This window comes from Monodon monoceros, unplaced genomic scaffold, assembly GCF_005190385.1.
Source record: "Monodon monoceros isolate NGI ecotype Baffin Bay Population unplaced genomic scaffold, NGI_Narwhal_1 Super_Scaffold_20, whole genome shotgun sequence".
NCBI lineage: Eukaryota > Metazoa > Chordata > Mammalia > Artiodactyla > Monodontidae > Monodon > Monodon monoceros.
Window position 1 is genome coordinate 73,626,950 of NW_021703777.1, and position 15,529 is coordinate 73,642,478.

A 15,529-nucleotide genomic window follows, 5' to 3' on the forward strand; every position below is an offset into this window, starting at 1 on the left:
AAAAGGGGAAAAAATCATAAATCGTGCCCTCAAAGTCTACCTCCTCAGTTTGGGATGATTCGTTTTCTATTCATGTATTCCACAGATGCAGGGTACATCAAGTTGATTGTGGAGTTTTAATCCGCTGCTCCTGAGGCTGCTGGGAGAGATTTCCCTTTCTCTTCTTTGTTCTCACAGCTCCCAGGGGCTCAGCTTTGGATTTGGCCCTGCCTCTGCGTGTAGGTCGCTGGAGGGCGTCTGTTCTTCCGCTCAGACAGGACTGGGTTAAAGAGCAGCTGCTTCGGGGGCTTTGGCTCACTCAGTCCGGGGGGAGGGAGGGGTGCGGATGTGGGGCGAGACTGCGTCGGCAGAGGCCAGCAGGACGTTGCACCAGCCTGAGGCGCACCGTGCATTCTCCCGGGGAAGTTGTCTCTGGATCCCGGGACCCTGGCAGTGGGGGGCTGCACAGGCTCCCTGGAAGGGAGGTGTGGAGAGTGACCTGTGCTCGCACAGAGGCTTCTTGGTGGCGGCAGCAGCAGCCTTAGGGTCTCATGCCCGTCTCTGGGGTCCGCGCTGTTAGCCGCGGCCGTGGCTCACGCCCGTCTCTGGAGCTCCTTTAAGCAGCGCTCAGTGCTCTTAATCCCCTCTCCTTGCGCACCAGGAAACAAAGAGGGAAGAAAAAGTCTCTTGCCTCTTCGGCAGGTCCAGACATTTCCCCGGACTTCCTCCCAGCTAGCCGTGGTGCACTAACCCCCTGCAGGCTGTGTTCACGCCGCCAGCCCCAGTCCTCTCTCTGCGCTCTGACCCAAGCCCGAGCCTCAGCTCCCAGCCCTGCCTGCCCCGCTGGGTGAGCAGACAAGCCTCTCGGGCTGGCGAGTGCTGGTCGGCACCGATCCTCTGTGCGGGAATCTCCCTGCTTTGCCCTCCGCACCCCTGTGGCTGTGCTCTCCTCCGTGGCTCCGAAGCTCCCCCCCTCTGCCACCTGCAGCCTCCGCCCGCGAAGGGGCTTCCTAGTGTGTGGTAACCTTTCCTCCTTCACAGCTCCCTCCCACTGGTGCAGGTCCTGTCCCTATTCTTTTGTCTCTGTTTATTCTTTTTTCTTTTGCCCTACCCAGGTACGTGGGGAGTTTCTTGCCTTTTGGGAGGTCTGAGGTCTTCTGCCAGCGTTCAGTAGGTGTTCTGTAGGCGTTGTTCCACGTGTAGATGTATTTCTGGTGTATCTGTGGGGAGGAAGGTGATCTGTGCGTCTTACTCTTCCACCGTCTTCCCCTCGTCCATTTCTAATTTTATTGATTTGAGTCCTCTCCTTCTTTTTCTTGATGAGCCTGGCTAATTGTTTATCAATTTTGTTTATCTTCTCAAAAAACCAGCTTTTAGTTTTATTGATCTTTGCTATTGTTTTCCTTGTTTCTGTTTCATTTATTTCTGCTCTGATCTTTATGATTTCTTTCCTTCTGCTAACTTTGGGTTTCGTTTGTTCTTCTTTCTCTAGTTCCTTGAGGTGTAAGGTTAGATTGTTTATTTGAGATTTTTCTTGTTTCTTGAGGTAGGCTTGCATGGTTATAAACTTCCCTCTTAGAACTGCTTTTGCTGCATCCCATAGGTTTTGGATCGTCATGTTTTCATTGTCATTTGTCTGTAGGTATTTTTTGATTTCCTCTTTGTTTTCTTCAGTGATCTCTTGGTTGTTAATCTCATAGCGTTGTGGTCAGAAAAGATGCTTGATATGATTTCAATTTTCTTAAATTTACTGAGGCTTGATTTGTGACCCAAGATGTCAGCTAGCCTGGAGAATGTTCCATGCACAGTTGAGAAGAAAGTGTAGTCTGCTGTTTTTGGATGGAATGTCCTATAAATATCAATTAAATCTATCTGGTCTATTGTGTCTTTTAAAGCTTCTGTTTCCTTATTTATTTTCATTTTGGATGATCTGTCCATTGGTGTAAGTGAGGTGTTAAAGTCCCCCAGTATTATTGTGTTACTGTCGATTTCCTCTTTTATAGCTCTTAGCAGTTGCCTTATGTATTGACGTGCTCCTATGTTGGTTGCTTATATATTTATAATTTTTATATCTTCTTCTTGGATTGATCCCTTGATCATTATGTAGTGTCCTTATTTGTTTCTTGTCATGTTCTTTATTTTGCAGTCTATGTTATCTGATATGAGTATTGTTACTCCAGCTTTCTTTTGATTTTCATTTGCATGGACTATCTTTTTCCATCCCCTCACTTTCAGTCTGAATGTGTCCCTAGGTCTGAAGTGGGTCTCTTGTAGACAGCATGTATATGGGTCTTGTTTTTGTATCCATTCAGCGAGCATGTGTCTTTTGGTTGGAGCATTTAATCCACTCACGTTTAAGGTAATTATCAATATGTATGTTCCTATTACCATTTTCTTAATTGTTTTGGGTTTGTCTTTGTAGGTCCTTTTCTTCTCTTGTGTTTCTCACTTAGAGAAGTTCCTTTAGCGTTTGTTGTAGAGCTGGTTTGGTGGTGCTGAATTGTCTTAGGTTTTGCTTGTCTGTAAAGCTTTTGATTTCTCCATCGAGATTTCTCCATCTCAAGGATCTCCATGAGATCCTTGCTGGGTAGAGTAATCTAGGTTGAAGTTTCTTCCCTTTCATCACTTTAAGTATATCATGCCACTCCCTTCTGGCTTGTAGAGTTTCTGCTGAGAAATCAGCTGTTAACCTTATGGGAGTTCCCTTGTATGTTATTTGTCGATTTTCCCTTGCTGCTTTGAATAATTTTTCTTTGTCTTTAATTTTTGCCAGTTTGATTATTATGTGTCTTGGCATGTTTTTCCTTGGGTTTATCCCGTATGGTATTTGCTGTGCTTCCTGGACTTGGGTGGCTATTTCCTTTTCCATGTTAGGGAAGTTTTCGACTATAATCTCTTCAAATATTTTCTCTGGTCCTTTCTGTCTCTCTTCTCCTTCTGGGACCCATATAATGCAAATGTTGTTGCATTTAATGTTGTCCCAGAGGTCTCTTAGGCTGTCTTCATTTCTTTTCATTCTTTTGTCTTTATTCTGTTCCACAGCAGTGAATTCCACCATTCTGTCTTCCAGGTCACTTATCCGTTCTTCTGCTTCAGTTATTCTGCTATTGATTCCTTCTAGTGTAGGTTTTTGTTTTTTTGCGGTACGCGGGCCTCTCACTGTTGTGGCCTCTCCCATTGTGGAGCACAGGCTCCAGACGCGCAGGCTCAGTGGCCATGGCTTACGGGCCCAGCCGCTCCGCGGCATGTGGGATCTTCCCAGACCGAGGCACGAACCCGCGTCTCCTGCGTCGGCAGGTGGACTCTCAACCACTGCGCCACCAGGGAAGCCCTCTAGTGTAGTTTTCATTTCAGTTACTGTATTGTTCATCTCTGTTTGTTTGTTCTTTAATTCTTCTAGATCTTTGCTAAACATTTCTTGCATCTTCTCGATCTTTGCCTCTGTTCTTTTCCCAGGGTCCTGAATCATCTTCACTATCATTATTCTGAATTCTTTTTCCGGAAGGTTGCCTATGTCCACTTCATTTAGTTGCTTTTCTGGGGTTTTATCTTGTTTCTTCATCTGGTATATAGCCCTCTGCCTTTTCATCTTGTCTATCTTTCTGTGAGTGAAAATATGATTTCTGGGATATATGAGGTTTGGGAAAGGTAATATCCAAGATCCACGACGGCTCTTCAGTTCCACAATTTTACAAGCTCCTAGAAGATTGGAAGTGTCGGCAGAACCTCATCATAAAGCGGAAATCTTTTCAGATGAAAGCTTTGTAGAAAAATGCCCCATAAGATCTCCAGTCTTCAAAGCCTGGAGACTGAAACTTATAATATTCTTTGGGAAAGTGTCATTTTATTTTTTCCGTGTTTTCTGGGTCAGTTTTTAAAGGTACCTGATAAATATTTTTTAAAAATCTGATTATATGAATTTAAAAAAATGAGTGAAGATTCATTCCCCTTTGTCAATTTCAGGGTGCTATGATGTCTATTGCATTTAAAGAGGGTTTAAAGATCCCCCCTCCAGCTATGAATGAAATAATTTTGGGAGCCAATCAAGATATCAGACAGGTAAATGAGATATATTTTATATAACATTGATGATGATTTTGAATGGATGCCTTCAGTGTTTTGGGGATGGGGAGTGGCAGTATTTTCCTGTCTTAACAGTGTCTTACTTGTGATTCTTTCAGGTTTTACACAATCTGAGTATGTGGTGTGCACGAAGTAAAGCACTAACCTATGACCAGGCTAAGGCTGATTCTCTTAGAGCCAAAAAGGATATCAAATTGGTAAAATAAATTTCCACTTCTTAAGTGCCAAAGCACTTCTTTTCCTGTTAGTATTAATTTAATTGAAATAGTTATTATAGTTCCTTGAGACACCTGTGGAACCTATGGATCTTTATAGTAAGAGATATGGACAGCTGCTAAAAGTGTTTCTAATTCAAATGAATTTTTCCTTACTGGACTGTCAATGTAATTGTAAATTTTGAGAAAGGGAAGTTTTATGCCTCAGTAGTTATGAAATGGCCTTTCTTGAGTCCCTTATATATGGATTTCATGTTTTGAATGGTTTTGGAACTGTTCAGAATAATCTTGTTTCAGTTGGCTTATAGTTTAAATGACCTCTCTGCAACTACAGGTCTGTATCAATTATCTCTGTGTTGTTTCACCTAGTCACCAGTCAGAATTTATTATTACAGTTAGAGCAATGACTAAACAGTATTTTTCCCCTCCCTTCCTCTTTTTAAAAAATCAGTAAACATTTTCAGAGCCATTTTAGGTTCACAGCAAAATCGAGATTGCCTGCATGTCCCCCTGTATAATGTCCCCCACTGTCAACACCCACCACCAGAGCGGCACATTTGTTACAATTAATGACCTACACTGACACACCATTATCACCCACAGTCCATAGTTTAACATTAGGGTTTGGTCTTGGTGGTGTACATTCTGTGGGTTTTGACAAATATGTAGTGGCCTTTATCCACCATTGTAGTATCATACAGAATACTTTCACTGCCCCAAAAATGCTCTTTGCTTTGCCTGTTCATCCCTCCCTTCCCCCAGCCCCTGGTAACCACTAATCTTTTTACTGTCTCCATAGTTTCACCTTTTTCAGAATGTCATATAGTTGGAGTCGTATAGTATGTCATCTTTTCAGATTGACTTCTTTCACTTAGTAATATACGTTTAAGGTTTCTCCATATCTTTTCATGGCTTTGTAAGTCATTTCTTTTTATGTGGATATGTTTTCAGTTCACTTGGGTAAATACCAAGGAGCGGAGTTGCTGGATGGTATGTTAAGAATATATTTAGTTTTATAAGAAACTACTGATCTGTCTTCCAAAGTGACTGTACCATCTTGCACTCCTACCAGCAGTGAAAGAGAGTTTCTGTTTCTCCACGTCTTAGCTAGCATTTGGTGTTGTTAGTGTTTTGGTTATTGGTCATTCTACTAGGTATGTCCCTCTCTCTTTTTAGGGCCCATTTGATGTTGCCCGGAAAGTGTTTGTAACTGGAGAGGAGACTGCTCATATGTCACTTGTGGACAAATTAGATCTCTTTTTTCATGATTATTCAATAGCACCCCTCTTTGTCCAGGAGAACTACATACATGTGAAGCCTGTAGCCGCAGGGTGAGTGTTCAGAGCTAATGAGGGGTAGAATTAGTACCCCTCCAAGCCCTACGAAGGCCAGATACCTGGGAGGGAGGGGTGTGGAGTGTGGACAGTGGTGTAATTCGGACTGGTTTATTCCTGCAGGGGTGACATGAAAAAGCACTTGATGCTTTTAAGCAGAGCAGCAGACAGCATATCTGACGGTGACCTAGTGGACCGTCAGATCCGGAATAAGCAAAACTGGAGTCTTCTGCCCACACAGGTAAGCATAGGGCTTTCCTTAAAGTGCAGACCCTGCGTTAGTTAGAACAAAATAGCTTTTAGCTCCTGTAATTATTTGAAATACCAGATAAACATTATGTCTCTTAATGGCAAAAAATATAATCTGTTATAGATTAAAGTACCTTGTGGTCACTGTTATCTATTTCTTAATCTACTCTTGTTTTTAATGTAAATGGACATATGGAACTAGGAATGTCGGATTGTGGTCATAACTAAGATGTAAGTCAAAAGTTTAATTTGCTCTCTTTTACCTTAAGAATCCATTTCTTTTTTGTCATTCTTGGCTCTCCCAGATTGTTACTAAGTAGCTCATCCCTGAAGAAATGCAACCAGGGCAGGTTCGCAGCCATTTTTCTGATATATGAATTCTGATTTTCTTTATTCTTACTTGCTACAGAGGCAGCTTTGTATTGAGTACTTTATTTAGGTTGATATCTTTTACTCAAAACAGAGTTTTGCAAACTTTCATAATTAAGACTGGTTATTTATTCTTGAGTTTTGCATATTTATGTAATATTGACCTAACAAGCAAGGGACTTCTGGAGGTCTACTCTTCTTTTAAAGATTCCTTTCTCTTATGTTTTAAAAGTGTTCATTTTTTTTTGTACCTAATAATTATACCTATGAGAATTTATCCTGAAGAAATAATGTTAAACACAGGAAGAGCTTAATGTGCAAAACTACTTCCTAAAGCAGGGGTCCCCAACCTTTTTGGCACCAGGGACCAGTTTCATGGAAGACAGTTTTTCCACGGATGGTAGCGGGGGGATGGTTTTGGCATGATTCAAGCACATTACATTTATTGTGCACTTTATTTCTATTATTGTTACATTGTAATATATAATGGAATAATTATACAACTCACCATAATGCAGAATCAGTGGGAGCCCTGAGCTTGTTTTCCTGCAACTAGACAGTCCCATCTGGGGGTGATGGGACCGCCTCAGCTCCACCTCAGATCATCAGGCATTAGATTCTCATAAGGAGTGCATAACCTAGATCCCTCACGTGCACAGTTCACAGTAGGGTTCACGCTCCTATGAGAATCTAATGCCACCACTGATCTGACAGGAGGTGGAGCTCAGGCAGTAATGCGAGCGATGGGGAGCGGCTGTAAATACAGATGAAGCTTCGCTCGCTTGCCCGCCGCTCACCTCCTGCTGTGCAGCCCGGTTCCTACCGATACCGGTGTGTGGCTCAGGGATTGGGGACCCCTGATGGAACATTATGCAGCCTTTAAAATTACTTGTAAAGATGATCTAATATAAAAAATACTTATGAGAGAATATTATTAGAACAAAGCAGGACCCAAGATCTATGTATAATTCCAACCTTTAAAAAAGTAAAAACGCTGGGACTTGTTTGGTGGCACAGTGGTTAAGAATCCGCCTGCCAATGCAGGGGACACGGGTTCGAGCCCTGGTCCGGGAAGATACCACATGCCACGGAGCACCTAAGCCTGTTCACCACAACTACTGAGCCTGTGCTCTAGAGCCCATGAGCCACAATTACTGAGCCTGCATGCCACAGCTACTGAAGCCTGCACACCTAGAGCCCGTGCTCCACAACAAGAGGAGCTGCCGCAATGAGAAGCCCGTGCACTGCAGAGTAGCCCACACTTACCGCAACTAGAGAAAGCCCACAATGAAGACCTAACACAGCCAAAAATAAATAAATTTATATATAAAAAAAGGTAAAAGCCCTGGATATAGACGATATCCAAGGATACCTTTAAAAAAAACTTTTCTCAAGTGTCAGTTTACTTAATTCTCTAATTATTAGATTTTCCATGCTTTGATCCACCTGGTTTATTGATATCTTATGTTGAAGACAATCATATTCCTCTTAAACAGTTTTTTCTATAACACTGGCATTGTGAGGTTACTGGTGTATGTGGAGATCAGTTGGCTGAGGAGTCTGTGTTGGCTAGATGATCTGTGAGGGCCATAACATGTTTTGGACCAAGGCATTTACTGCAATTAATTGTTTTCTCAAGTTGAAGTTTCCCATACCAACAGATGAGGGAGAGAGGGAAGGGGCCTATCTTGGAATTAGGTACCGGGAGCAATGTTACTGCATTTTCTGGAGACTGCTTGGAAGCCAACAGCTGCTAAAGAAGCAACTTAACTCAGTACTGAATTTAACTTGTGGACTGCAATTAATTTTTTCAGGCCATTTATGCCAGTGTTCTTCCTGGAGAGTTAATGAGGGGGTACATGACCCAGTTTCCTACCTTCCCAAGTTGGTTGGGGAAGCACTCATCTATGGGCAAACATGATCGTATTGTTCAGGACCTAGCTTTGCATATGAGTCTCAGGTAAGCGGGGTATTACTCTATGTGTGGCATTTTATCAGGGTAGTATATCTAGCCTTTAATAAGGATAGCATGAGTCACAAAGATTTGTGTTTTAGTTTTGATTTCATTACTAACTAGATAAGTGAACATGGATAAGTTCACGGCCCTGAGTTTTATTATCTGTAACTGGTATGACACTCGTTTTATTACTTAAAAGGATACTTTGGAGAATAAAGCCAGATGGTAGATGTGCCATAATGTTAAGATAAGTTTTAAAGCTATATAAATCTGAGGTAGTGCTATTATTTATTGTTATTGTGACTATGCCTATTACTAGTAGGCATACATAATATATTGGCCTCCAAATAAATTAATAGGAAAAAGGGAACTATTTAAATAAATGAACTAGTTTTTGCCTCCTATCCTAATAGTAAACTGACCTAGTCATTTGGGACAGGGGGATACAGTTTAGTGTATTACAGAAGGTGGATACTCAGATGAATGAAAACCAATGTCCTTGGAGAAGTTTAAGGGCGTTCAAAAATTCTTATTTGGTTAAATATTTTACAGTTTAGAAACTTAGAAATGTGCTTGCATACAAATATTAAGTGAACTTTAGGGATTCATTTTTAACCATGAAGAACTACTTAAGCAATCTTATTTTCCTTTCTGGTCCCTGGAAAGAATATTAATATTAGTCTAACCTTTTGTTTAAAACTGAACTGAGATGTTCCTTTCTTCTGTTTCTGTAGAATTCTTCTTCCTACTATGATCCCTCTTCATAGTTTATGGTGTGGGTCATTTTTTTGCCACCCCATGTTAGTTTTCTATTGCTGCTATAGCAAATTACCAAAACTTACCGGCTTAAAACAACACAAATTTATTCCCGTCTTGAGATGGGAAGATTACCCTGGATTATCTGATGGGCCCAATGTAATCATAAGTGTTTTTACAAAAAGAAAAAAAAAAGGAGTGGTGGAGGTAGGCAGCAGCATCAGTCAGAGAGATGTGAAGATGTTGCGCTCCCACTGCTTGCTTTGAACATGGACAAAGGGACCATGAGCTAAGAGATACAGGTGGCCTCTAGAAGCTTGAAAGGGCTCTTCTCCCCTGCTCTTCTCATTGCTCAAGCTGAAGGCCTGTCTTTCAGCTCCTTTCCTATTCCCTGCCCACCACTTTTTCAAGGTGACGTATCACTTTGCCCTGGGGTGTGCCTCTTTGATGTTTCCACCATATTTGTGTAGATACATTAACATTATTAAAAGTGAATTAAACTCCAGCAAACTATGAGTTGGTCGTAGTTTGCCATGGATTACAGTGTATCTTTTGTTTTGGTTTAAGAACTTACTCCAGCAAAAGGACTGTAAACGTGGATTATCTGTCACATATAAGGGATGCACTTGTACAGCCCTTGACCTCACAAGGGATAGAAGGAGTACAGGATGTTGTTGCTCTTATGGACGCGTATTATTTGATGAAAGAAGACTTTGAGAATATCATGGAAATTAGCAGCTGGGGAGACAGACCTAGTCCCTTCTCCAAGCTGGATCCCAAGGTAAATTGTGTACCCCACTGGTTCTCCATCATTTTGTAATTACCGTGTACTAGGAGTACTTCAGAGATGTTTTAGATGCTTTTAAAAGTTTAATTTCTTTTCTTAAATGCTTTTTACTTACGGTCTGTGCTTTCCAAAGATACTATTTGAGTACAATATTAAGAGTAGACTTTGGGATTTGACTTTTAGAATTTATAGTTTTATCTTTGCCTTATCCCGCATGGAAAAGCAAGGTGTGAAATCTGAGGAGCAAATGTAGATGTATTCCTTACAAGGATAGGCAGATGAGCCTGGGGAAGTAAAAGTGAGGTGGTGGGAATGCATTATGAAAAGAAGTGTTTACTGGCTGAGCATTTTTAGACTTAGTCTGCCTAATCTGTGTTTTAGTGTATTTATTACAGTTGGACAATCTATTATGTAATGATGTATCCCCCTACTTTATATAGTGAACATGAAAAAACTAAAGTGACGTAACATGAGTTTGTGGTATCTAATATGTCACCCTTGTGCTTGTTTACTTGGTGCTGTTCTAGAAGACATGTTCTCTGGGGCTTGTCTTCGCTAGAGTTTTGACCTGACTACGGGTATGACTATAGGTAAATTCTCACAAGAGACATTCGTTGTTAGAATTTGTGGACTAATTCTACAGTTAGGTTTAGAAGCTTGAGGTTAAGGCTTTTCAAGTTACTATTTTATGGTAATTAAGGGACAGCTTTAACTTGTACTTTATTGGAAGCCTTTTTTGATTTATTGGTTCACTGACTAGCTTTGCTTTTGTCACTTTGTAGAACTGCAGGGAACACTGAATAGAAAAAAATTGATGACATAAAGTGACTTTTAAAAATCTGCCTAATGTTCCCAAATACTGATTCTTATTTTTTGAGTCATGGCTCTATTAAGAATGTCATGAAAAATATGGCACTTCTCCATAGGAAAATGCATATAGATATACTTACATGTACATGCATACATATTTTACAAACAATTTCAAAGGGCTCCTAGGGTCTCCCAGAGCCTCTAGGCCTACAGAGTTTAAAGGGGTTGTTTGGCAGTTAGAGTTTTAAAAACCTCCCTCTATTCCTTTTGTGTAGGTGAAAGCAGCCTTCACAAGAGCGTACAATAAGGAAGTCCACCTTATTCCGTATTCACTCCAGGCAGTAAAGACACACAGACACAGCACAGGCCCAGCGCTGGATGCTGAATACAATGAAGAGTTAAATGAAGATGACTCTCAATCTGATGAGAAAGACCAGGACACTTTGGAAACTGATGCTATGATCAAGGTAGTATTTTCATCTGCAAATAGGAGAAGCTATGATACTCCCTCAAAATAGCTTATCTTGTGTATAACTTGCCTTTTGAAATTATTCAGAGCCTGTTTAGCAAGTAACAGAGGAAGCTGAAAATACTTTTTGTTTTGTTCATCACAGTTCCGAGGGTGAAGAAGGTGCAGATTTCATTTTTATAAACAGTCAACTTCTTATAACAGTGGAAGAGCCAGACAGCAAAAAAATAGGCCATCATATTGATGGTCATATGCTGTGTTGGAAAAAGGACTATTTTTTTTATTTGCCACTGGCGTGTGCTTTACCCACAGACACATATTCATAGCATAATCAAGAAAAGCATTTTTAATGAAACCATTTCTCCTTTCTGTTATTTATTTTTTGCTATAGCTGTTGAACTGCCCATAGAAGTTTCCCAGAGCAAAACATCCTCATCTTTTGCTAGGAAAGATTAAAGTTATTTATGGTATCAGCCCCCTGTTTACCATTGGCTGAGGCAAAGGAATCTAGTTTGTATCCTCTTCTGTCCTTAGTGTGTGTGTGTTTATCATTCTTGCTCCTCGATTCTGTTTTGTATGTGCGGGGGTGGGAATAGTGGCCTTCTCCAGTGTGGCTCTCTAGTCTTGTGTAGACATAAGAAGTCTACTCCCTCCCCTGCTCAAACTGAGTGTGTTTGGATCTCTAATCTGAAACTGAAAGAAAAGGAAATTCTTCATGAAAACATTACCATGTGTGTAAATTATATCTTGCTTATTTTGTCTTTCCTAAATATATCGGTGTTCTGGGGAACATATCCTAGTTCTAGAGTCTAAATAGCTTTTCAGTAGTTCAAAGCTACAGCTAGCCAGTTGTTATTAGTAAGCTCATCGAGGGTAGCTGTAGTTCAAGATCTAGGTGTTTGCAACCTTTCTTCTTTATTAAGTTGCAGGTAAAGATTTGCTTTCTTGTAGAGATGAACTTTACTTCATTTACTCATAAACACAGCTACTAACTATTTTGTGCATCTTTCCCTCCCAACAGAAAAAGACAAAATCTTCAAAGACTTCAAAATCAGAAAAAGAGTCCAGAAAAGGAAAAGGAAAAAGTTCAAAGAAATAAAACCATTTTTCACTGCTGACCGCTACTTTTTACTCAACCTGCTGACCAGTCTAGCTGGTCTTAGAGAATGCCTTGTTTTTCCAAAGGAACCATGTTTTAGTGTAATGGGGCAACCTCATGGTCCCATTACAAATAAACGGTGGTACAGCTAGAAGGATGTAAACAGTAGGCTGATGTACACCTCTTATAGAGGTTGATAGCACTGCTTGGGTCCTCCACAGTCCCCTGTCAATCTAATGAGATTGTACTTCAAAATGACTGTATATTCAGAATTAGAAACTACATGTGGGCTTTGGAGTCAGATTTTTAGTTAACAGTAATATGTCTGGGAACAGAGGTACTAAGGCAGCTTTTGTAGGCTGAAGAATTTATCCTAATGGCCATTATAGGACCAATGCCGATTTTTAAAAAAGAGGTAGGTAGTTACTATTATGTGGAGAAATTTTGTAAATAAAATACAAAACAGTCACCACCTAGAACTGGGTATTCTTTGTACATTGTCAAATATCTTGCAAAATAGAAATTAGAAATAAAAATGTTTCACATGATACATGTACAAATTCTTAAGATTGTCATCTTGTACAGTAGGATACTATGTTGGTATGTTTTTTCCTTATTAATTTGCAAATGATTGGATACAAAAGCTAACTATATTCCTACTGACCTGTTCTGTGAAACATAACTTTGGCAGTTGAAGAGTCAGAACTCTAATTCCCAAGTTCATTACCCCTATGTGTGTCAACCACACCTCTGCTGTGAACAGAATTTCGTGGAGAGGGCTCTTTGTTATTATTGGAGGGTATTGTGGCTGCAGAAAGATTGTCAGACATTCCTAGCCTTCCCGAGTTTCAACTCATTAGTTTAAAACCAGTAGGGCCTAGGCTGGGTCAAACTCTTGTCCTCACTCTGGTTTGGGACTAAATGAACACTGGCTTTTGTTTACTTTGTCCCTGAGGGATCCAGTTCTGTCCTGACAGATTCCACAAACCCTACTGGAACTTTAGATTATACCTGTAACTGTGCTTGTTGACGGGCCTGAGGCTGTGGAACTAGTCTGGAATTTGGGTGTCTAGCAGTTTTTAAAATCTTGTTAGTAAATGCTCAAGGGTATGTGCTACTTCTGCAAGGTATGTGCTAAAAGGAATGTAAAATCAGGATTCTGTTCCCTGCCTTTAAGGAACTGATAGTCTTGTTTGGGAGGCCAGACGAAGTTCTTGAGACATTTAAAATGTATTTACCAGTGTGAAAAATGTCTTTCATGTAGATTAAGTTCATTATGGGAATAAAATATTGCCTTAAGCCTTTGCCTACTAAACCACGCCCCTCTCTTTGTTAAAAGCCCTGCTTGAAACTTCTGCTTCAGTGAAGATTTTCTTTTAAATTAATTAATTAATTTTTGCTGTGTTGGGTCTTCATTTCTGTGCGAGGGCTTTCTCTAGTTATGGCAAGCGGCGGCCACTCTTCATCGCAGTGCGCAGGCCTCTCACTATCGCAGCCTTTCTTGTTGCGGAGCACACGTTCCAGACGCGCAGGCTCAGTAGTTGTGGCTCACGGGCCCAGATGCTCCGCGGCATATGGGATCCTCCCAGACCAGGGCTTGAACCTGTGTCCTCTGCATTAGCAGGCAGATTCTCAACCACTGCGCCACCAGGGAAGCCCAGTGAAGATTTTCTTGATTGACGACTGCCTCATCTCACCAGCAGGGTGAGCATAAATTTCTTACGCATATTTTTCCATTTCTATTGCTTTTTGATATGCAAGTCATATCTGCCTACTTGCTCTGTGCTTTCCAGGAAAGGGACTATTATCTCCTTGCAGCCAGAACAACAGATAGTGTCCTTTACTTGTTCATTATGATTTGGAGCAACCAGTAAATCCTTATTAGAGCCACTGGATGCCACACATCATCCTTGCAGCATAAAACTGTATACTTGCTTTCTTTGCGATCCATTGAGTCTTGGCCATTTGGTAGTCTATAACTAACTACTACTTTGTTACTAATACTACTTCATCCTTCATTTTTTAAGTTTTGTCAGTGTATTATTTACAGCAACATTATTGGGCCTCTTGAAGTTATTAATAAGGAGCACATAGTTATGTGTACTAGGAGGAGTATCTTCCTAAATAAGTTCTGGTACAATTATGCTCATTAGTGAATGTCTGAGGCCCATAACTAACTCCCAAAATATAATGTGCTTACCCTTACAGATCCCAAGTGCCTATGGCTCTTATTATTCCTGTAACCTTACAACATCCCTCAAGTGATAACACAAAACAAAGGGACCACGGGTGGGGTTAATGATAATGACTTGTATCACTTAGGAAGGCCAGAGCCTCTAGCCAGCCTTTGGGAAGGAAAAGCATAAAGCTGGAGGCATGCATATGGATACCTGGATGCTGTAAAACTTTACTGGCACTTTGGGTTCTACCCTAGGCTCGTAGGTACCTCTGTAATGCTCAGAATGCTGGTGGCTATACTGTAAAATCATATCATCTGATACATTCAGAGTTAGGCTACATGATTCTGTCAGCTGCTCAGACTTTGATACTTTGGCTTTGGATAGCAAGGAAGCATATACTGATATGTATAGTATTGGGTGTGTGTGACATGGGAAAGGAACCCTCCATCCACCTTGGGGAAGATTCTGAATAATGTACGTCTTCAGGGGAAGTCAAATGATTTAATTCTGTGACAGGAATTCCATACTATGTAGCATAATGACTCAAGAAACATGAGCTTATAGTTTCATTCTTTAAAAATGCTGATTTTACTGATTTTTGACGTTTTTATTCTCAGACTGATTCTACTAAATAGCCTTGATTTGTGTAAGCCTCTCACTTCAAACTTTTTAACACTGTTAATATCTGTGCTGCCCAAACTTCACAGTATGGTTTAAAGCTACCGTCCTTTATTTCTTTTGCTGTCTTTAAATCTGGGAAAACATTACAAATATCTAATCAATAAGTTTATTTTAAAGGAGGTATTTCAAAATAGAAAAGATATCAAAAAGCTGAATATTTACAGTTATGTCATAGGTTACTATTAACAGTATAGAGCATAGAATATGTAAGACTCAGAAGAGGAAATATACAAAGTATGAACAGCATGTTCTATGTCACTGTTTCCCACTCTGCAGAAGTTGAAAGTGGTGACCTGCAGAGGTGACCTTGTTTTTTCTGTATTCGGGAAGGACCATCTTGAAATCTGTCAGGGGTAGAAACACAGCCTCCTGTGGAAAAATGGTATCTTCTCAGGACCATAATACCTAGAAAGGACAAAATAAAAAAAAACAAAACCCCATATGCTTTTAGAAGGGTTTCAAGTAACTACTAGCATTTAGTAATAAAGCCAAGCATAATAAAGAAGATTATTTTGCTCATTTCTGGAATGTGGAGCAGGATCACTACGTTCAAGTAAGAAA

At 40.5% G+C, this 15,529-nt stretch overlaps 2 protein-coding genes across 7 annotated transcripts in view; one reads left to right on the forward strand and one right to left on the reverse strand.

Annotated features, from left to right (window-relative positions):
* RFC1 (replication factor C subunit 1) overlaps positions 1-13,587 on the forward strand; it is an 83,108-nt gene extending 69,521 nt beyond the window's left edge. Inside the window, exons 18-25 of one of the 3 annotated variants that reach the window (XM_029234604.1) lie at positions 3,943-4,038; positions 4,161-4,259; positions 5,454-5,608; positions 5,735-5,852; positions 8,044-8,189; positions 9,510-9,723; positions 10,878-11,006; positions 12,030-13,587. In XM_029234604.1, coding sequence (XP_029090437.1) covers positions 3,943-4,038; positions 4,161-4,259; positions 5,454-5,608; positions 5,735-5,852; positions 8,044-8,189; positions 9,510-9,723; positions 10,878-11,006; positions 12,030-12,107 — 1,035 coding nt within the window. In that variant the 3' untranslated portion in view covers positions 12,108-13,587. Of the gene's footprint in view, positions 1-3,942; positions 4,039-4,160; positions 4,260-5,453; positions 5,609-5,734; positions 5,853-8,043; positions 8,190-9,509; positions 9,724-10,814; positions 11,007-12,029 lie in introns of all 3 variants that reach the window. The other 2 variants (XM_029234602.1, XM_029234603.1) reach the window with 2 other exon arrangements.
* A 1,471-nt stretch (positions 13,588-15,058) lies between these two features.
* Positions 15,059-15,529, reverse strand: part of WDR19 (WD repeat domain 19) — an 84,419-nt gene continuing 83,948 nt past the window's right edge. For all 4 annotated transcript variants that reach the window (XM_029234599.1, XM_029234598.1, XM_029234601.1 and 1 more), the window contains one exon: positions 15,059-15,373. The gene's annotated coding sequence lies outside the window, so the exon portion shown is untranslated. The remainder of the gene's footprint in view (positions 15,374-15,529) is intronic.